General features: G+C 42.3%; 1 protein-coding gene across 1 annotated transcript in view; it reads right to left on the bottom strand.

Moving 5' to 3' along the window:
* Nucleotides 1-22,657, bottom strand: part of SLIT3 (slit guidance ligand 3) — a 725,929-nt gene that overhangs the window by 646,340 nt on the left and 56,932 nt on the right. Inside the window, exon 3 of the mRNA XM_055421786.2 lies at nucleotides 16,930-17,001. Within this exon, the coding sequence (XP_055277761.2) occupies nucleotides 16,930-17,001 (72 nt within the window). The remainder of the gene's footprint in view (nucleotides 1-16,929; nucleotides 17,002-22,657) is intronic.

Genomic DNA, 22,657 nt, shown 5'->3' with positions numbered 1-22,657 from the left:
TGCTATACACATTATTTTAAAAATTTCCTCTTTATTTGCTGTTGGTATATAGAAGTTACACTGATTTTTGGTACACTGATATAGTGTCTAGTGACTGAGGAATTCACTTAGGAATCCTGATAGTTTATCTGTAGATTATTTTGCATTTTCTATGTATTTAGTCATGTCATTGATATTTTTCTATTCTAATACTTATACCTATTCTTTCTCTTTTCTTCCATCCTTCCTTCTTCTTCTTCTTCTATTTTTTAAAGTCATGGCCAGAACCAGGATTTCCAATACAATGTAAAATGGGAGTCATGACAAAAGATGTCTCTCAGAAGGAATGCTTTAAATATTTCACAATTAACTATGATGCTTGATTTAGGATTTTTTAAAAAGAAATTACATTTTATTCTTTTTATTCTGAGTACTTTAAAATCATGAATTAGTGTTGAATTTCATTAAATACTTCTTTCTGCATCTACGGAGATGAAATGACTTTTCTCATCTACTCTGTTAATGGGATGAAATACATTGCTAGTTTTGAACTAATGGAAAGTTCCTTCTTGTTCGTGTCATAGCCACATGCATGTCAACAGGGACTCAGAATTCTTTCACTTTGTGTCTCTACCTCCTTCAAGTTCTTGGAGTCCTGTCAATTCAGCCAGAGTAGAGGAAGAGGGCCAGGATGGAGGAGCACGGAGAACAGAGCCTTCCACTCTCATTCCACGGAATTCCAAGCTGTAGGGACAAGTCTCCACCTAACTTCCAGGAGTTTGGGAAGTGTAGATGTATCTGTCCTTATGCCAAGACCTCTCTAGTCTTTTGGTTATATGAAACCTGCTCTCCGGGAGATTTCTTAAGAATGGCTCCATGAAAAACACAATGCCTGAGTTCCTAGATGTTCATAACAGTTCTCCTGTAGTCATTACTTTTGAACATATGTAGGGCTATGGTTCACATTTTACAAAATTTCTGCTTCACAGTTTATTTCCTTAAAAATTATTCAACTATATTCTGACTTTGGTGTCAAAAATATACTAGCAATCTGATTTTCATTTCCATTGTAAGTGTCTAATCAACTGAATGCTTAAAGATTTTTTCCCTACATACCCTGAGATAACCATGATTCAAAAAGACACACGTACCCCAATGTTCACTGCAGCACTATTTACAACAGTTACGACATGGAAGCAACCTAGATGTCCATCGACAGATGAATGGATAAAGAAGATGTGGCACATGTATACAATGGAATATTCAGTTCAGTTCAGTTCAGTCGCTCAGTCGTGTCTGACTCTCCGCGACCCCATGAATCACAGCACGCCAGGCCTCCCTGTCCATCACCAATTCCCGGAGTTCACTCAAACTCATGTCCACAGAGTCGGTGATGCCATCCAGCCATCTCATTCTCTGTCGTCCCCTTCTCCTCCCGCCCCCAACGTTTCCCAGCATCAGAGTCTTTACTCATCCATTAAAAGGAACAAATTTGAGTCAGTTGAAGTGAGGTAGATGAACCTAGAGCCTGTTACAGAGAGTGAAATAAGTCAGAAAGAGAAAAACAAATATCATATATTAACACATATATATGGAGTCTAGAAAAACCTGGTACTGATAAATCCATTTACAGGGCAGGAATAGAGACACAGACATAGAGAACAGACTTACAGGTACAGCAGTGGAAGGAGAGGGAGGGATGAGCTGAGAGAGTAGTACTGACACGTGTACACTGCCACGTGTGAAACAGATCGCCAGTGAGAAACGACCACATAACACAGTGAGCTCTGCCCAGTGACCACCTAGAGGGGTGGGCCGGGGGTGGAGGTGGGAGGGGTCTCGGGAGGGAGGGGCATGTGCACACTTACGGTTGATTCAAGGCATCCTACGGCAGAAACCACACAGCACTGTAAAGCAAATCTCCTCCAACCAAAAATATAGTTTTTAAAAAATAAAATGAATGCAGAAAATACAAAATAGTTTTATTAGTTTTAAACTATATTTAGTTAATATTTAAAGTATATTTAGTTTTAAACCTGCAGGGACAATATTCCAGGCATTTGGTTTCCTTTCAGTATGTACCTTCAAATCATCTTTTATTTCAAAAAAATGTTCATTACTATTAGTTTCGCTTAGTCTTGCTCCATTGCTTTAGTTTTCTTCCTCAGAGGTTCATATTATAAGTGTATTACAACTTCTTTGACTGACTTCTGTATCTATCACTGTTCCTTAAATCCTTTTTACTTCCCTATTTGTTTCTTATTGATTTTTAAGAATCCTTCTTTGCATTTTCCGTTTCTCTTAAAGTGCTGTCCACGACATGGATCTTTCTGAATTCCACGTAGCTGAGCACTGTTGTTCGGTCGCTCAGTCGTGTCTGACTCTTTGCAACCCCACGGACTGGAGCATACCAGGCTTCTCTGACTTTCAACAGCTGCATGAATGTATTTCTGGGGTAAAACAGTAAGATTTATTTTGCTCATGAATCTGTAATTCAAACAGGGTTTGGCATAGTCAACTTTTAAAAAAATAAATGTTTTATATTAGAACAGATTTAGGTTTACCTGGTAGCTCAGATGGTAAAAAAACCTGACTCCAGTGCAAGAGATCTGGAATTCAATCCCTGGGTCAGGAAGATCCCCTGTAGAAGGGAATGGCTACCGACTCCAGTATTTTTGCCTGGAGAACTCTATGAACAGAGGGGCTTGGCGGGCTACAGTCTACGGGGTCAGACTCAACTGAGTGACTAACATCTTCACTTTTTCCAAAAGTTGAGAAGGTAGTACAGAGCAATTTCATATACCTCATTTCTAGTTTCCTCTATTATTGACATCTTACATTCATTGGACAAAATAAACTTATACCGGTACGTTAACTAAAGTCAATATTAAGACTCCCTTAGTTTTCACTACTGTCGTTTTTCTTGTTTAGGATGCCATCCAGGACACCATTACATTTAGTTGTCATGTATGCATAAGTGCCTTTGGCTGTGAAAGTTTCTGACTTCTTTTTGATGACCTTGACAGCATTGTAGACTATTCACATGTGTTTTAGAATAGCCCTCAAGTGAGATTTGTCTGATGTTTTTCTCATTTGACTGGAGTGATGGGTTTCTGAGATGAAAATCACAGATGTAAACTGCTATTTTTATTATATCATATCAAAGACACATACTATCAACATGACATCACTTTTGATATGGACTGCAATCACCTTGCTAAGGGAGTATGTCGTATTTCGCACTGTAAAATTACTATTCCCCACCCCTCTCTTCTCACACTCTTTTGAAGAAAGTCACTATGGAAAGCCCGCACTCAAGAAGTGAAGAGTTACACTTCACCTCCTTGAGGGCAGAAAATCTACATAAATTACTTAGAATTCTTCTGTGTGGGCAACCTCTCCTCATATGTTTATTTATCCAATCACTTATCTATATTAGTATGAACTCATGGATATTTATTTTACACTTTGGTTATAATCTAATGCTAATTTATTTTATTGGTCAAATTACCCATACTTCCTGTCCATCTGTAGCAACTGAAAGTATCTATCAACATATTAGGTTAAACATTCGTTCACACTGATGTCTCCAATTCGAATCCATTGCGACATGGATCATTACAGCTTTCCCCACTGCTTGTCTATAACCACTCATTTCAACAGTGAGGAACCTGCCCAGCATCCACTGTTTAATATACACTGTCCACTCCAACATACAGGTGTCAACCACAAGTCGGCACTTGCCCTGGGTGCCCGCCATCTCCCTCTACAAGGATTAAATCATGTGCTGTTGCAGCTGCTGACCTTCAGCTCCCCAAGAAGGAGTTCAGGTGGAGAGCAGAAATGAGGCACTCTGTGCTCAGGGAAAAACTGGCAGAACAGGTCTTCAGATAGTTAGGTATTCTCAGGAGCTGATTATATGAGCCCAATTCTTATATCTCCTCGTATCTAGAAAAGCACTAAAATCCTTCATGGTGATGACTATTTCTCATGACTAGCAGAAGCTTCATGAGACCAGGAGAAACTTTCTAAAAAATAAATGTGCTTGATTTCATGTATTCCCCCTTTACCAAAATCACATATATACTGTCCTTCCCCCCATCTCTTTGGAGTAATTTCTCAGAGCCATCTGAGGTGCTGTCCCCCACGCTGCAGTCTTCATATTGCCCCAAATAAAACTTAACTCTCACATCATGCATTTTTAAAGTCAACACATTTTTTGTAGTGATTCCAGCATTGTTCACCCATACTCCTGTGGGAAATAACTCTGTTGACTAGGATACAGTTCTTGTGTGCTATTTTTTTTTTTAACTGTAGTCTCACAGAGTCCACTCATTTCAAACCTACTTGTTGTTGTTCAGTGCTAAGCCATGTGCAGCTGTTTGTGAGCCTATGAACTGCAGCACACCAGGCTTCCCTGTCCTTCTCTGTTTTCCAGAGTTTGTTCAAACTCATGTCCATTGAGTCAGTGAGGCCATTCAACCATCTCATCTTCTGTTGCCCCCTTTTCCTGCTTTCAATCTTCCCCAGCATCAGAGTATTTTCCAGTGAGTCAGCTCTTTCTATCAGGTGGCCAAAATATTGGAGCTTCAGCAATAGTCCTTCCAGTGAATATTCAGGATTTATTTCCTTTAGGATTGACTGGTCCTTAGAAAAGGCAGAGGAACCACAGACCAAATAGCCAACATCTTTTGAATCATAGAAAAAGCAAGGGAATTAAAAAAAAGAAGTCTACTTCATTGACTATCTGAAAGCCTTTGTGTAGATCACGATAAACTGAGGAAAGTCTATTTGTGTCAGCACCTTTCCCCCCATCACATTCAGTGAGATTCATTCACACATTCATCACAGTGTGTACCCTATCGTGGGATCCTCCAGTTTCCTAAGTGATATGTTTAATTTGCATGCATTACGGTTCACTCATTTGTTTAAATTTATTTGGCTCTGCTGGGTCTTAGTTGGGACACGTGTGCGGGATCTTCGATCTTCATTGCAGCATGTAAGAGCTTCAATTACAGCATGTGAACTCTTAGTTGCAGCATGTGGAATCTAGTTCCCCGACTAGGGACTGAACCTAGGGCCCCTGCATTGGGAAGAGAAGTCAGGGAAGTCCCATGGTTCACTCTCTGTGCTCTCAAGTTCTGTGGGTTTTGATCAATGCCTAAGTTGTGCATCCACCACCTCAGGATCACACAGCATAGTTCCCCATCCTCAGTCCCCCCTCTCCCATGCTTCACCTATTCGACCCTCCACCCTCTCCTTAAGCCCCTAGCAACCACTGATACGGACTGCAAGATACAGTTATGTTTAACTTTTTAAGAAACTGCTAAACCGTTCTCCAAAGTGACTGCACCATTTTGCTTTACCACCAGTAATACACAAGAGTTCCAGTACTCTGTCTCTTGTGCAGTAATTAGTAGTGTCAGTACTGTGGCCATTCTAGTAGATGTGCAGTGGTACCTTATTGTCTAATTTGCATTACCCTAATGAAAAATGAATGTTCAGGATGTTTTTACTGCTTATTTTCCATCCACATATCTTTGGTACAGGGGCTCTTCACATCTGCTCATCTCTTTCTTTTTGGTGGGTAGGAGTGTGTTTTCTTACTGCTGAGTTTTGAAAGTTCTTTGTATATTCTGTATGTTGTTGTTGCTTAATTGCTAAGTCATATGCAACTCTTTGGGACCCAATGGACTGTAGCCCACCAGGCTCCTCAGTCCATGGAATTCTCCAGGCAATAATATTGGAGTGGGTTGTCATGTCCTCCTCCAGAGGATCATCCTGACCCAGGGGTCAAACCTGCATCTCCTGCGGCTCTTGCATTGGCAGGCAGAATCTCTACCACTGAGCCACCAGGGAAGCTCTTTATATTCTGTATACAAGTCCTTTATTAGATACAGACTTTGCAAAAATTTTCTCCCAGTCTGTGATTTGTCTCTTCATTTTTGTAATAATTCTTTTCTCAGAGGAGAAGTTTTTAATTTTAAAAATGTTCAACTGATCAATCTTTCTTACATGTATCGTATTGAAAAATTCATCCTCAAACCTAAGTCATATAGGTGTTTTCTTTTATGTCTTCTTCTAGAAGTTATATGATTTTACATTTAGGTCTATGACCATTTTGAATTAAATGTTGCATAAGATATAAGGTTTGTGTCTATGTTCAGTTTCCTGCATATAAACATCGAATTGTCCCAGAACCATTTGTTGAAAAGACTATTTTTTTCTCCTCTGTGTTTGCACCTTTGTCAAAAATCATCTATTTTTGAATGGGTCTATTTCTGGGCTACGTATTCTGTTCCATTAATTTATACATCTAATATTTCACAAGTACCATGCTGTCTTGATTAGTGCAGCTTTATAGTAAGTCTTGAAATTGGATAGTGTAATTCTTCCAAGTTTGTTCTTCTTCAGTACTGGCAGTATTTACTTTGAAATGACTTATTTTATTTCTAAATTGTTTCTTGAGTTCATTGCCCTTCCTTTCAAATCCTACTCTAATCATCTAAGTTTTAAAAATTCAGATTTATGTTGTTCTTTTACAGTTTATAAGATCTTAAATATGTGTAGCTAGTTTTGAACTATTTCCTATTATAGTTTTCATCTGTTTTGTGGGTACCTCAATCTCGCATGTTTCCAGTTTCTAAAGAGGTTATTATGTTTCTTATTCTTCATTTTTCTTATAAAAATTTTTGTATGAGCTTCAATTATAATCCTCTTGGTTGCTTACTTCTTACATGAAAGAAATTCCCTGTAGTTTTATGAGGGAGGGGTTGGAAGTGATAGCTTTTTAGCTTTAAGAGTCTAGAGAACTCATTTTCGGGTTTTTTGGTTGCTGTTTGTTTGTTTTGTGTTTTTGGTTTTTGTTTGTTTTTGTTTTGTTAAACTAATGAAAAACATGGCCTTGTATTTTCTAAGATCTGCCTCTTCCAGTGATTTCTAACACTTTCATCACAAAGGTCTCTTCATTTCTGCTATTGCTCCTGTTCTGACTGACCACTCCCAAAAGCTTCTTATCAGTTAGGCCTGTCTTTGGAAAAGAGCCTTGTTTTTATTAGTTTGAAGAGTTTTTAGGACCCAGAATACTCCAAATACTATCAGTCATTATCACATCATGATTCCTTTGTACTTATCATGAATTGGATTTAATCATACTTCCTTCTAAATTGGCAACTTTTCTCAGTTTGATCTGGAAAAGGTCAGTTTTCATTCCAATCCCTAAGAAAGGCAATGCCAAAAAATGCTCAAACTACCACACAATCGCACTCATCTCACATGCTAGTAAAGTAATGCTCAAAATTCTCCAAGCCAGGCTTCAACAATATGTGAACTGTGAACTTCCAGATGAACAAGCTAGTTTAAGAAAAGGCAGAGGAACCACAGATCAAATTGCCAACATCTGCTGGATCACTGAAACAGCAAGAGAGTTCCAGAAAAACATCTATTTCTGTTTTATTGACTATGCCAAAGCCTTTGATTGTGTGGATCACAACCCACTGTGGAAAATTCTTATAGAGATGGGTCTGGTAAGACCACCAGACCTGCCTCTTGAGAAATCTGTATGCAGGTCAGGAAGCAACAGTTAGAACTGGACATGGAACAACGGACTGGTTCCAAAAAGCAAGAGGAGTACGTCAAGGTTGTATATTGTCACCCTGCTTATTTAACTTATATGCAAAGTACATCATGAGAAATGCTGGGCTGAAGCACAAGCTGGAATCAAGATTGCTGGGAGAAATATCAATAACCTCAGATATGCAGATGACACTACCCTTATGGCAGAAAGTGAAGAGGAACTCAAAAGCCTCTTGATGAAAGTGAAAGAGGAGAGTGAAAAGGTTGGCTTGAAGCTCAACATTCAGAAAACAAAGATCAGGGCATCTGGTCCCATCACTTCATGGGAAATAGATGGAAAAACAGTGGAAACAGTGTCAGACTTTATTTTTTTGGGCTCCAAAATCACTGCAGATGCTGATTGCAGCCATGAAATTAAAAGACGCTTGCTCCTTGGAAGGAAAGTTATGACCAACCTTGATAGTATATTAAAAAGCAGAGACATTACTTTGCCAACAAAGGTCTGTCTAGTCAAGGCTATGGTTTTTCCCGTGGTCATGTATGGATGTGAGAGTTGGACTGTGAAGAAGGCTGATCGCCGAAGAATCGATGCTTTTGAACTGTGGTGTTGGAGAAGACTCTTGAGAGTCCCTTGGACTGCAAGGAGATCCAACCAGTCCATTCTAAAGGAGATCAATCCTGGATGTTCATTGGAGGAACTGATGCTAAAGCTGAAACTGCAATACTTTGGGCACCTCATGCGACGAGTTGACTCACTGGAAAAGACTCTGATGCTGGGAAAGGTTGGGGGCGGGAGGAGAAGGGGAAGACCGAGAATGAGATGGCTGGATGGCATCACCGACTCTGTGGACATGAGTTTGAGTGTACTCCGGGAGTTGGTGATGGACAGGGAGGCCTGGCGTGCTGTGATTCATGGGGTCGCGGAGAGTCAGACACGACTGAGTGACTGAACCGAACTGAACTGAACTACCCTTATGGCAGAAAGCAAAGAAGAACTAAAGAGCCTCTTGATGAAAGGGAAAGAGGAGAGTGAAAAAGTTGGCTTAAAGCTTAACATTCAGAAAACAAAGATCATGGCATTGGGTCCCATCATTTCACAGCAAGTAGATGGGGAAACAGTGGAAACAGTGGCAGACTTTATTTTGGGGGGCTCTAAAATCATTAGATGGTGATTGCAGCCATGAAATTAAAAGACACTTACTCCTTGGAAGAAAAGTTATGACCAACCTAGACAGCATATTAAAAAGCAGAGACACTACTTTGCCAACAAATGTCCCTCTAGTCAAGGCTATGGTTTTTCCAGTGGTCATGTATGGATGTGAGAGTTGGACTATAAAGAAAGCTGAGCGCTGAAGAATTGATACTTTTGAACTGTGGTGCTGGGGAAAACTCTTGAGAGTCCCTTGGACTGCAAGGAGATCCAACCAGTCCATCCTAAAGGAAATCAGTCCTGACTGTTCATTGGAAGGACTGATGCTGAAGCTGGAAACTCTAATACTTTGGCCACCTGATGCAAAGAGCTGACTCATTTGAAAAGACCCTGATGCTGGGAAAGATTGAAGGTGAGAGGAGAAGGGGATGACAGAGGATGAGATGGTTGGATGGCACCACCGACTCGATGGACATGGGTTTGAGTAAACTCCAGGAATTACTGATGGACAGGGAGGCCTGGCGTGCTGCAGTCTATGGGGTCGCAAAGAGTCTGACATGACTGAGCAACTGAACTGAACTGAACTTAGTTTGATCACTGTGTTTTCCAGTGAGTATGTATTGGTAATTTTAGGAATCTCCTGTTCTCAAGTTCTTCTTTCTACTTTCTCCCACACAGATGAGACAACACAACAGTATTATATCAGCTGTGCCACCTCCCCTCAACTTTCCCTCAGGAGATGGGTGTTTACTGGGATACTTTGTCAACAAGTTTTATTGTAGATGTTGTCTGTGTGTCTTTGCTTTTGCTATCCTAGTTGTTCAGTATGTTTTGAAGGGAGGAATGTTCAAATGTTTAACTAACCTTGCCTTCCTTGAATAAGCCAAACTTGACTATAATATATCCTTTTTGGGTATTGCCAAATTCATTTTGCTAATATTTGTTAGGAAATTCAGATAAATATTCATGAAATATGCTGTATGCAATCCATACTTTTATATTTTCTCTTGAAATGCTCTGTCGGGTTTTGCTATAAAGGTTATGCTCTTCAAATGACTAAAGTTGATTTTCTTTATAGAATGGGTTTATGTTAAATTGATACTATTTATTTCTTAAAACTTTGGTACAATTTACTGATGAAGCCATCTGAGCTTAGACAGTTCTTAGGGAAATATTTAGATTAAATTAAAGGCTTATATCATTTAATTTAAATTAAAGGTTTAATTAGATTTAGGATTATATCTATTTTCTACTTCTTGTTTCAGTTTTTAATTTCACTTAATCTTTAAAATCCTTGAAGTAAAGTTCTTCAAAGTTTGCTCCTGCTATCATTTTAATCTTTGAAAATCCACACGTATGTCCCTCATTTTATCCTGCATATCAATAATTTAGTCTTCCTTCTTGTTTGCATTCTAATAAGTCTTGTTGGTGTTTATGAGCTTTTCAGGAATGAAAGGTTGGTTTTTCAGAGTTTCTCTGTTTCACATGCTTCTGCTATTGCTCATTGTCTTCCTTCTGCTTTCTCTAGTTCCTTGTGCCTGTTCATAGTCTTTCAGTCATATCCGACTCTTGGTGACCCCAGGGACTGTAGCCCACCAGGCTTCTCTGTCCGTGGAATTTTCTAGGCTGGAATACTGGAGTGGTTTGCCATTTCCTATTCCAGGGCATCTTCCCAACCCAGCGATCCAACCTGTGTCTCTCTGCATTTCCTGCACTGGCAGGCAGATTCTTTACCACTGGGAAAGGAAAATGCTCCTTACAGGTATTTTAATAAAGATTTTAAACTTACTTCATTTTAAATAGGTACTATCAGTTCAGTTCAGTTCAGTCGCTCAGTCGTGTCTGACTCTTTGCGACCCCATGAATCACAGCACGCCAGGCCTCCCTGTCCATCACCAATTCCCGACTATACATAAATCAAATAATATGATTAAAGGCTACACATTTTCCTCTAGGCATGACTTTGGCTGTAATCCATACTTTGTGATATACTGGATGTTGATTAACATTCTAAAAAATACATCTTCCAATTTCCATTGTGAAATGTTTTTTGACTCACAGATTATTTACAGGAATATCATTCAATTTCTAAAATTTTGAAAATTTCTCCTGACTGTTTCTTTTTGTTGTTGATTTCTGTATTTCGACTGTGGTCAGAGAAAACGCTCCTTATGATTTTAATACTTTGATAATTGTTGAGACCTGCTTTTCAGGGCAGTATTTCATAAAAGTTCTACACAAACCTGAAAAAAAATGGTTATTCCATACTTCCTGGTTGCATTGTTCTCTTTGTTTCAATTAGGTCAGGTTTGTAAACCTTGTCATTAAAATATTCTATACTGTTACTAACAATTTTCTCTGCCTATTCATCAATTAAGGGACCTTATCTTAAATGATTAGAAACTTGTCTCTTTATCCATTTAGTTTTGTCAATATTTGTTTTCTGTATTTTAAGAATATGGTTTCAATATATACTATAAATGGAACAACAGACTGGTTCAAAATTGGGAAAGGAGTACATCAAGGCTGTATATTGTCACTCTGCTTATTTAACTTATATGCAGAGTACATCATATGAAACACTGGGCTGGATGAAGCACAGCTAGAATCAAGACTGCCAGAAGAAATATCAACAACTTCAGACGAGGCAGAAAGCAAAGAGGAATTAAAGAGCCTCTTGATGAAGGTGAAAGAGGAGAGTGAAAAAGCTGGCTTAAAACTCAACATTCAGAAAATTAAGATCACGGAACCCGGCCCCATCACTTCATGGCAAATAGATGGGGTAAAGGTGGAAACAGTGGCAGATGACATTTTCCTGGGCTCTAAAATCACGTGGATGGTGACTGCAGTCACAGAATTAAAAGACCCTAGCTCCTTGGAAGAAAAGTTACGACCAACCTGCTGCTGCTGCAGCTAAGTCGCATCAGTCGTGTCCGACTCCGTGCGAACCCACAGACGGCAGCCCACCAGGCTCCCCCATCCCTGGGATTCTCCAGGCAAGAACACTGGAGTGGGTTGCCATTTTCTTCTCCAATGCACGAAAGTGAAAAGTGAAAGTGAAGTCACTCAGTCTTGTCCAACTCTTCGTGACCTCATGGACTACAGCCTACCAGGCTCCTCCATCCATGGGATTTTCCAGGCAAGAGTACTGGAGTGGGTTGCCATTGCCTTCTCCAGACCAACCTAGACAGCATATTAAAAAGCAGAGACATCACTTTGCCTACCAAGGTCTATATAGTCAAAGCTATGGCTTTTCTAGTAGTCAGGTATGGATGTGAGAGTTGGACCACAAAGAAAGCTGAGCACCAAAGAATGGACGCTTTCGAACCGTGGTGCTGGAGAAGACTCTTAAGAGTCTCTTGGACAGCAAGGAGATCAAACCAGTCCATCCTAAAGGAAATCAATCCTGAATATTCATCGGAAGGACTGATGCTGGAGCTGCAACACTTCACCACCTGATGTAAAGAGCCGACTGACTGGAAAAGACCTTGATGCTGGGAAAGACTGAGAGCAAGAGGAGAACAAGGCGACAGATGATGCGGTGGTTGGTGGCCTCACTGACTCACTGGGCATGAGTCTGAGCAAACTCCAGGAGACAGTAAAGGACAGGGAAGTCTGGCTTGCTCTAGTTCATGGGGTCGCAAAGAAGTCGAACACAACTTAGAGACTGACAACAACTAATACATGCATGCATACTAAACATAATAGTATGTCAAATGCAGATTTGCTGTACCTTCCTGATTTATTTACTCCTTTATCATTGGGAAACATCCCTCTTTATCTCCATTTCTTGTTTTGACGTTCATATTACCTGTGCTAACTCAGCTACATCAACCTTCCACTGGTTAGTGTCTTCACAGCGCCATTGTCTATCCTTTCACTTTCAACTTTTCTCTCTCTTTTTGCCTATGTTCCTCTTTTGTAAGAATCATATAATTATTATTTTTTTTAAATTTACCCTGACAATCTGTGTCTTTTCAAGTATTAATCATTGTCATACAAAATAATCAGGATATATTTGTATTTAAATACATCATCTTAATATTTGTTTTCGTCTCATTTTATTCTGTGTTCCTTTTTCTTTCCCTTTATTCCTTATTTGAATTAGCCACATTTTTTGGTATTATTTCTCCCCCTACTAAGTTATACTTTTTTAACTACCCTTTTTAATAGCTATCTTACAGATTATAATATGCATCCTTGATTTAATAAAGCAATAGACATCAGCACCACTATCACTTTCTGCATAATTCAAAGATCTTCAAACACTGAAACTCCATTGACCTTCCCAACTTTTGTACTACTCTTTCTACCCTAAGCTGCTTCTAACGTGGAACAGTCAAACCTGTCTCCTTCAGATCACTGACTTTCTGAACAGATCAGGGCAGTTATCATGAAGAATGCTCACAGAATTTACTTGTTTTCTCCTGGGTTTATTTAGAAACCTGCTCCCCTATCCTGTTTACTCCCTCAAAATCAGAAGCAAGCTCTAGCTGTTAGATTTAGAGTAAGCATATTTAGTCAATGCTTTGAATTTTATATTTTGTCACATCAGGAACGTGATCATTCTAACCTCATAATCTTATATGGATTAAAAGAGATGGCCTATATCGTTACTAAAATGGCATCTGACACATAATAGGGAAAGAAGAGAGATTCTCAACCTCAGCACTAACAACATTTGGGGCTGGGTAATTCTTTGTTCTGGGAGCTGTTCTATACATTGTAGGATGTTCAGCAGAACTCCTGACTTCTACTCATTATACGTCATCAGCATCCTGCAGTTGTAATAAGGAAAGACGTCTCCAGACATCGCCAAGGGTCCTCTGGAAAACTGGTCCCAGTTCAAAACCACTGTATCTGATAAATATTCTACAATTGCTTACTCTTAGTATCATGCTTTGCACAAGGCTTTGAGAGTAACAGATGGAATGCAACTCCTCATTCAACATACTCATAGTTCTGGGGATAGACAATCAGGCAAATAAATTAAAATATAGCATAAAGGCTATGATACGGACTATCATGTGTAGTCATGAGGGAAGGAGCACCTCACTCAATCTGGGGCAAGGGTCCTTTCACAGAGAAAGAGAGAATTCCTCTCAGCAGAGACCTAAAGGATAGAATTCTCTCCCTTTTCCCCATAATCCCTGAAAGAGATTACACCAATAACGACCATCTCAAATGAAAATAAACATTACAAAAATGTTACAATTTTCAGCCTCCTTTTTAGAGTATGATCAATAAAGATTATTCTACTATGAAACACAGATACAGAAGTAAATTAAGCCAGCAGTTGGGAAGATCCCCTGGAGAAGGGAATGGAAATCCACTTCAGTGAATTCCAAGTATTCTTGCTGGGAAAATCCCACGGACATAGGAGCCTGGTGGGCTACAGTCCATTGGCTCACAAAGAGTTGGACATGACTGAGCAACTAACACTTCACTTTCACTTTCTTTCAAAGACTAGGGATGCAATGGCACAAGCAGCCATCTACCTCTTCTGTTGTTAACAGCAAATACACTGGGGGCAGACTGGACATCCCAAACCTGGTAATCACTAGTCAAGACACGCTAGTCATCTTTCTCTCTCTCTCTCTCTCTCACACACACACACACTGTGATGCTGAAAGGCCTTAAATGAGGGAGCCTGTCCAGCTGTGCATATTAGTCCAGCTGCCTATACTTCCACTCTTCTTCCTGACCAAGTGTTTTTCCACTCACTTGCAACAGAAGTCAGAGATGATCTGGTTGTTCCCTAAGCCTGTTTCCTCTACTTAAAGCACATATAGCTCAACAGTTTTCTCAGCTTCCCCTGTGGCCATGTGCCTGAGTTTCAACCCAAGGCATCTAACAGCAGAAGTAATATGTAGTCCTTCCAGTTCTTTTCCATGTAAACCTCCCACTCGCAGTCCTTCCTACTGTTTCCCTGTCCAGTGGCTTGATGCAGACAAATAAGGTACCCCAGAAGCCAAGATTTAGAGATGGCAGAATGGAGAAGCAGAAAGAGTCCTTGTCTCGAAGTCTCCCCTTGGAGGAGTAAAGCCCAGCAACCAGCAGTGCCCACACTGGGTTTTCTATGAATAAGAAGTAAACTTCCACCCTGTAAAGCCATGAAATTTGAGTGTTTATCTAGTACAACAGCTAGATGACCTTCCTAATACACCAGAGGAGAGAAAGAGCCAGGTTTACCCTACAACTGTAATCCTCTCAGTCCCCCAGACATGCAAGATATTTCAGCCATATTCACCAAGCAAAGAAAAGTGCCTTTTTCTAGACTATTCCACTGATATTCCCCAGAGTTCAGTGGGTATGTGAGAGGCTGTTTGCAGGGCCATTGCTAAAGATCGCACTTCATCTCATGTCTGCAGCACAGAATTATGAAATGAGGTGGGCTTTGATGTCAGACAGATGTGGCTTTGAATCTTGGCTGCCTCTCGCAGTCCTTTGGCTTCATCTCCCTCAGCCTCTGTTTCTTCATCTGCAAAATGAGGGTAATCACACCTCACAGGAATTTTGTGGGGATAAAATAACAGATAGTATGTAATATACTGGCACAATTCCCAGCATGTCCAAAGGACTCAATTAGTTCCTTCCCAGCAACCATGAAATTAATGAATTGGGAATTTATTTACACTTCTAATCAGAAGAATAAGCAAGAAGTGGCCTCATGACAAAGGATTTTGTATTTATTCATCCACATAAATGTTGAGTACTTCATACAAAGGAAGCAAGTTCAACAAATATTTTATTTTTTCCTTGGTCTAAATAAGGAGAAGAGTTAAAAGTTTAAGAAATGAAGCCCTGTGGCTAAGACAGTAGAGAATTTGTCTGAAATGCAGGAGACCTACGTTTGATCCCTGGGTCAGGAAGCTGCCCTGGAGAAAGGAACGGCAACCCACTCCAGTATTCTTGCCAGGAGAATTCCATGGACAGAAGAGGTGGTGAGCTACAGTTCATGGGGTCACAAAGAGTTGGACACGATCGAGCGACTAACACTGTCACTGTCAAAGGTATAAATAGCGGCAACATTCTTTTTTTTTAAATCTATTTTCCCTTGTAAGAAACTTAATGTCCTATTTTCAAACCAACAACAGTGGAACATATGTTCACCTTTGACCTGGCAGGAAAGCAATGAATGAGACAGTTCATACCACAGAGTGGGTAGTAAGGATTTTGCTGGGTAGTATCCCTTCCCTTTCTCAGGTCACCCCAGATAGAATGACTCCAAGTGTAAAGAAGGCAAATCACAAAGCTAACCAGTTGTTGGCAGGCCCACCACTATAGATCAGACAGGTAAATCTGGGAAGATCCTTCTGGGTAAGTTGGAGGAGCAGTGAGCTGCTTCAGCCTCGCCCTGAATGAAGAAGGAGGAGGCTGAAATATCAGGTCAACCGGGATACAAAAGGAAGCATGGAAAGAGCCGCCCACCAGCGTGACTGAGTGCTCTCAGGGACAATCCCCTCTCCAGCGGCACAAAGCAAATATCCAGATGCTATGAGCTGCCAGATGTGATTGACCGAGGAAAGGTGGAGCTGCCCACCCAACTATCTGAGGAGACCCCTCATCATGGTGACCCAAGAGTTTCTGCAAAAGCATTAATCAACAGAACGAATGGAGGCTGCACCCATCTCCCGTCTCCACTCCCTTTCATTCTCGCGCTGACAGAGGTAGAAGAGTGGGCTATTTTTAAACCACTGGCAGCACAATCCCTCCTGGAAGAACAGGGGCTTCCTGACAGGGGCTGAGGCCCCCTCAGAGGAGGCCAGGCCCGGCTACCTGTCCGTCTGCCCCCGGGACAGGGGGACAGAGAGCCTGGGGAGGGGGCCTGCCCCCCCGCACAGGGGCAGGGAGCATCTGATGCTGGTGCCCACACAGGGGAACCAACCGGGTCACCCCACACCTATGTGCAACCGACTTCTTCACCCATGGGGTGGAGGCTGAGGCCTGGGCAGGAACCAGCCCCACGCACAGCTACCCAGAGAGAGCTCAAGGCCAGGAGGCAGAAAAACAAGCTCCAGATGCCAATTCTAGCATCTTTTAAAGAAAAAACAGATTAAGTGGATCTCAGTGTCTCTTTAACAGGCATCCAATATGCTCTAAATATCATAGCAAACATTTTATTAAACATTGGAGCTTCTTTTTTTTTTTCCTGAGAGAGGCCACGATGAAGCCAATTTACAAACAAGTAAGGCTTTTCAAGAAAGGGGGCTGTGTGTACTTACAATCGCTCCAGCTGCTTCAGATCCTGGAAGGCACCTCTCTCAATGACGCTGACCTGGTTGTCTTCCAGATGCCTAGAACCAAAGAGGTAGCGATGGTCAAGGAAGAACAAGGCTCACGGATTCTCGTACTAGGCTTAGGGCCATGCGGGTATGGTCACTCAGCCCCTCCCATGACCCTCTGATGCCCACCCCTCCCCCGCAGCCGGGATCAGTCTGGTGGGACAAGACACTTCACATCCCAGCTTGGTGCCACGGTAACCAGGGTTTCGCCGCCTGCACACTTCTACCTGACAGATTGGTTTCCATGCCTCTATTTTAAGAATGTTCTCAGCAAATGTCCTCCCCCCTCTAAGCACTGCAGGATGTTGCACAGAAAAAGAAGAGGTAAAAGCTGCTTCTTATAAAAAAAAAAAAAAACCACACACATATATTCGGCATCTCTTCCCTTGGAGCTCCCTCCTCCGAAGATTCAAAAATACTTCATTGAAAAGGACCTTTTTTGCTCACTCCCTCTCTGGGTCACCTCAAAGAAAGGCTGAAGCTACTGCCGGGTGTGTCTGCCTGTGCCAGAAAGTCCACGTGCCCCGGGCCTGTCTGCTCCCAACCCGAAGGTGACGGTCACAATAGCTAGGCCTCCCCAGTCATGAACTCTACCCATCTCCAAAGTCCTTCAAGCAGATGATTAAAAGTTTGATTCATGCATGTGGCATATTCTGAGAATTGAATGTACAATGAAACATCTGTTCCCCTAAACTTTAAAAAAAAAAAAAAAAGCAGCTTAAAATGAATTAGCTGAACATTAGGAAAGAGAAGAGATGAGGCTGTACAGTTTCCATCCAGGCTGCCCCTGGTGGTCGAATGGGACTTAGCGAGGATGCAGTTGTGACTGAAGATGTTTCTTTGGAAGGTGGAGTTTTCAAAGGACTGCATGTTCCTCTGGATGAGGCAGAAGGAGAGGTGCCCTGAGGCACCTGAAGGAAAAGCAGAAGGAAGGAAGAGTAGCCTTGGAGAAGCTTGGTTCTCACTTCAAAAATGACTCCATGCATGCCAGCCCTGCACCTCTGAGATATTTCATAACCCCTGTACTTCTCAGGCTTAACACTCAGGACTTTGTGTTTATTTCCAAGTCCCTCTTCCTCACGATGCCTAAGAACAAAGAGGGTGAGGTCTGCTGTTCATCTTCACAGTCCCAGCCCTCACACAGGTTCCCAGCACAGCAGCCACTTCACAGACTCAGTGTATGAACAAAACACTCAAGGGGACCATGGGCACACCCTGATTTTACATCAGAGAGAAGGCAAGTCCGGGACACATGAAGTTTCCGACCACCAGAGTAATGAAGGTATTTACTTTCGGTTCAATATTTTACATGTTTGTGAAGTTGTTGCAAACAATTAAAATTCAGGATAGTATATACACATATACACATCCTACAAAAGAAACCCCTTTAGGAAAATCAGCTTATATTTTCAAATTTGAACAGCTGGGGCTTCCCTTGTAGCTCAGCTGGTAAAGAATCTGCCTGCAATGCAGGAGACCCCGGTTTGATTCCTGGGTTGGGGAAGATCCCCAGGAGAAGGGCTCAGCTACCCACTCCAGTATTCCTGGGCTTCCCTGGTGGCTCATACTGTAAAGAATCTGCCTGCAATGCAGGAGACCTGGGTTCGATCCCTGGGTTGGGAAGATCCCCTGGAAAAGGGAAAGGCTACCCACTCCAGTATTCTTGCCTGGAGAATCCCCAAGGACAGAGGAGCCTGGCAGGCCACAGTGCATGAGGTCACACACAGTCGGGCACGACTGAGTGACTACTCACAGCAGAGCACAGGAACAGCTGGCCAGAATCCTCACCCGCTGGGACTCGCACACTGATGCACTGCTGACCCTGTGGGCTGGCCTCACACAGGCGCCTCACTTGAAACGTGTGGGCTCCAAGGAGTAGAAAGGCTAAGAGGAGACTTGTCCACGGAGAAATTATGCATGCAATGCCACACGGTGGGTTCTCACTCCCAGTCTGCTGTGCTTGTCAAATTTGGTTTCTCACTAACTGATGGTGGGATACTGGCCTGTCTAGACAACCTCTCAGAGACTCAGCTTCCTCATCTGTAAAATCTCTCTCTCTCTCTCTCACACACACACACACACAAAGTCCTTGTGAGATTGAAAGTGGAATAAAGTCTATAAATGATCTTGCCCTGGATCTGGAGTACAATCAGAGGCTTAGCAAACATCCTTTTCCTTGCGTTCTCTTTCTTTTCCATCCTGCCGTATGGCAAGGGGGCCCTGGAATACTATGAAACTCATGCCAGCACCTCCTGCTAAACAGGGGACCAGTGCAATAGGAGTTGCCTAGGGTTTGTTCAGCTGGGTGTTTACTAGTAATGAATCCATCAGAGTTTGTTGTCACTACTTCTCAGTTGTTACAAGCAGCAACACTAAGGTGGCTGAGTGTCACATTCCCTCGGGGTTTCTAAAGGAATCTAACTCTAACCTCCCATGATGAATCTCTTAGTTCAGTCATAATTAATCTAACACTGTCAGTTTATTTCAGAAAGGGAACTAGAAGAGATGGTTGGATTCCTACCCCTTCTCCTCCCTGGCCAAGCCCTAGCAGGCTGTTTTATAGTAAGTTCTCTACAAACAAACCTTCACGTTGTGCACTTCCAAACGTGCGGACATGTGTTCACGTGTCCAGTCCCGCGGGGCGGGAGCGGAACAGCAGCGTGCCCTCCACCTCCTACTGCCGGCGGCCCTCCAGCTCTGCCGCCCCCTCCGCCCCCTCTTCCCGTCGGTAACTCTGCTTGCTCCTTCACCTGATGCCAGACACTGTATGCCAGACGCTGCACTGTATACTGTACTTTTCAAGGAGTATACTGTAAGATTAAACATGTTTTCTTTATTTTTCCTCTGCCTGTCATGTATTATTTGTGTGAAAATTATTATAAACCTATTACAGTACAGTACTATATAGCTGATTCTGTTAGTTGGGTACCTAGGCCAACTTTGTTGGTGCGTGCTAGGTCACTTCAGTCGTGTCTGACTCTGCCACCCTATGGACTACAGCCTGCCAGGCTCCTCCATCCATGGGATTCTCCAGGCAAGAACACTGGAGTGGGTTGCCACGCCCTCCTCCAGGGGATCTTCCCAATCCACAGATTGAACCTGAGTCTCTTCCTCTCCTGCACTGCCAGGTGGGTTCTTTTTCTTTTCATTTACTTGGCTGTGCTGGGTCTTAGTTACAGCATGTGGCATGTGGGATTTAGTTCCCTGACCAGGGATTGAACCCGGGGCCCCCAGCATTGGGAGTGCAGAGTCTTAGCCACTGGACCACCAGGGAAGTCCCAGCAAGCAGGCTCTTTATCAGCAGCACCACCTGGGAAGCACACACAGGGCTTACAAACGTGCTCTCAGAACAGAATTTGTTCTTATGGAGGGTAGTAGGCAACTTACTATACTGTCTTCATTGAGAAGCTTCCTTGACCCTGGGTTGCCTATGGAGTTCAGCCAGAGGGAGGAGATGAGTGGCTGGAAGAAGAGTGAGTGAGGTGGGGAGACTGATCCCAACTGCCTCCCTGCCAGATCACTCCAAGTTCGCTGTGTCTCTCTACCCAAGAGCCCAGGTGCTAACTGGTAGTCCTCCCTTTGCGGGGCTCAGGTAACCACTTCCTCCCACTGTTTCTTGAAGCTCAAAGGACGCTAGTGATGCCTGCTAGTCCCAGGGAGCTGCACCAACTCATCCTGGTTTCTCTTAACCTCACCCATGGTTTTGCAAAGAAATCTTTATTTATCTTTCCCCATGTGTCCTCCTGGGATGGTAAGGTAGTTTGGGACTCTTCTGGACCTTCTTCCTAGACCTTTCAGGATCCAGCCTAGTACCTGGTTCTTAAAGGCTCAATAAATAACCAACGTGTGATGAATAAATGAGTCACAGAAGGAGTGTGCTGTGAACCTCCCGTCTAGACTTCCAGGCAGTTGAGGAGAGCACACAAACCGTTGCTATCACTCTCGTTTCGCTGCCCAGCTACAGAAGCCAGGGGATCCAGGAAAGGCTGGACACCCAGAGGAGATGACTGCGGCTTGAATCTGTTCTGAGTAAGAGGGACACGGGCTGTGATCATCCTCAGCTCTTTCGGCATTGTTATTTTTTTAGTTTTAACATTGGATCAGAATCAGAAATCGCCCCCATGGGATGATGGCTGGGGTGGAGTTTAACTCTTTTATCAATCCCATTTGGGATAAAGCTGGTTCCCACATTGTGGGCATAGCAGAGCTCTTGCAACAGACTACTAAGAAAGAGAATATAACTGATAACACCAGAAGAGACCTTTACCTATTCCTGCCCCTTGGAGGAAAGAACTGTTATAAGCAATTCTTGTATCTTCTCCTTGAATGTACTTTATTTGGGGAAATTGCCTCTGGATGAAGCCAAAGTTCCCCAATCTCCATTTTATCTGCTTCCATCCATTCACCTGCACTGTATTAACAGTTCTGCATGGAAATGGATGGTAGGCTCAAATTATTCAAGACGATTGAGTCTTTTCTGGCTCACAATAAACTGTAAATAAGAAACAGATACAGGGAATATGCCAAGGTGTGATAAAAGTTTTTCAAAAAAGATAGTTGTCTAGGTAACTCAGCTAAAAAGAATAGATTGAGAGAAAATATGGTTTAAACGTCAGGATATTTTACTGGTGTGAGTTAGAAAACATTTCAGCTATTCCATGCAGCAGATTCTTTCACACTAATAGAGGGCCACTTGAATGGATTGTCTTTGAGCTGCTAAGGAAGATAATGAAACACAGTATATTAACAGAGTCTAGGAGGTGTGGGGAGGGGGAGGGCTTTGGCTCAGCTTATCAAAATAAGAAGAATGTACCAATTAACTGCAAAGATAAACTGTAGTCAGAGGAAAGTTGTAGACCGTCCAGAGGATATTAATATGATCTTTTGTGATTATTTTAAACTTTCTATTTGCAGACAGCAAATATGGAAATTGGAATTTTTATTACATCTTTCTGATGTAATGGTAAGAAAATCAAAGCGTTATCTCTGACTTTGTTAGAAAAATGAAGCATTAGGTGCAATTTCTGACTTGTATAAAAGGAACTCTCTCACAGATGCAAGAGAAAGAAATGGAAAAAATAGAGGAATGTCTCTTCTTTAAGCTGGTGAATGATCTGGAATCAGGAGTTTACTGCCTATATCTCTTTAATAAAAATCACCTTAACACTAAGCCATGAAACTCCCCCACCTTTATCCCAATCTCAATTCTGATCCACACACTGTCAGAGCTGCCAGTCATTTGACAGACACATGACTGCTTGGGGCAAAAGAAAGACTTGGCAGAGGGTAGGGCCTTCCCCCCGGGGATGGTGGGAGGAGGGTGTCCTGGCCCAACACCAGAGAACACGTGGCAGGAACAGCACCTGCTAGCTGGAGGCCCAGCGCGCGGGCCCCAGCACCTGATGCTCGGGGGAGCTCGGCTCAGTCACCTGCATGCCAATGCTGCATTTATAGATGGCTAGACCATCACCTTCCTGGTTTCCCGAACTTTCTATAACATAAACAAACAGAGGTACTGCATGGAGGTTAGAAAGCACACACTCTGGCTTCTGAGTCCTCCTCCTTCCATTCCCTGCTCTGCAGAGTTGGAACCACTTAAGCTATCTGTGCCTCTGTTTCTTCTGGGCAGATAAGCATTAGCAACCATGTAATAGAGCTTAGTCTATGG

This window comes from Moschus berezovskii, chromosome 18, assembly GCF_049115385.1.
Source record: "Moschus berezovskii isolate FMDL1 chromosome 18, NW_MosBer_1.0, whole genome shotgun sequence".
NCBI lineage: Eukaryota > Metazoa > Chordata > Mammalia > Artiodactyla > Moschidae > Moschus > Moschus berezovskii.
The sequence above is the reverse complement of the archived record's forward strand: the minus strand, read 5'-3'. Positions and strand labels throughout refer to the sequence as shown.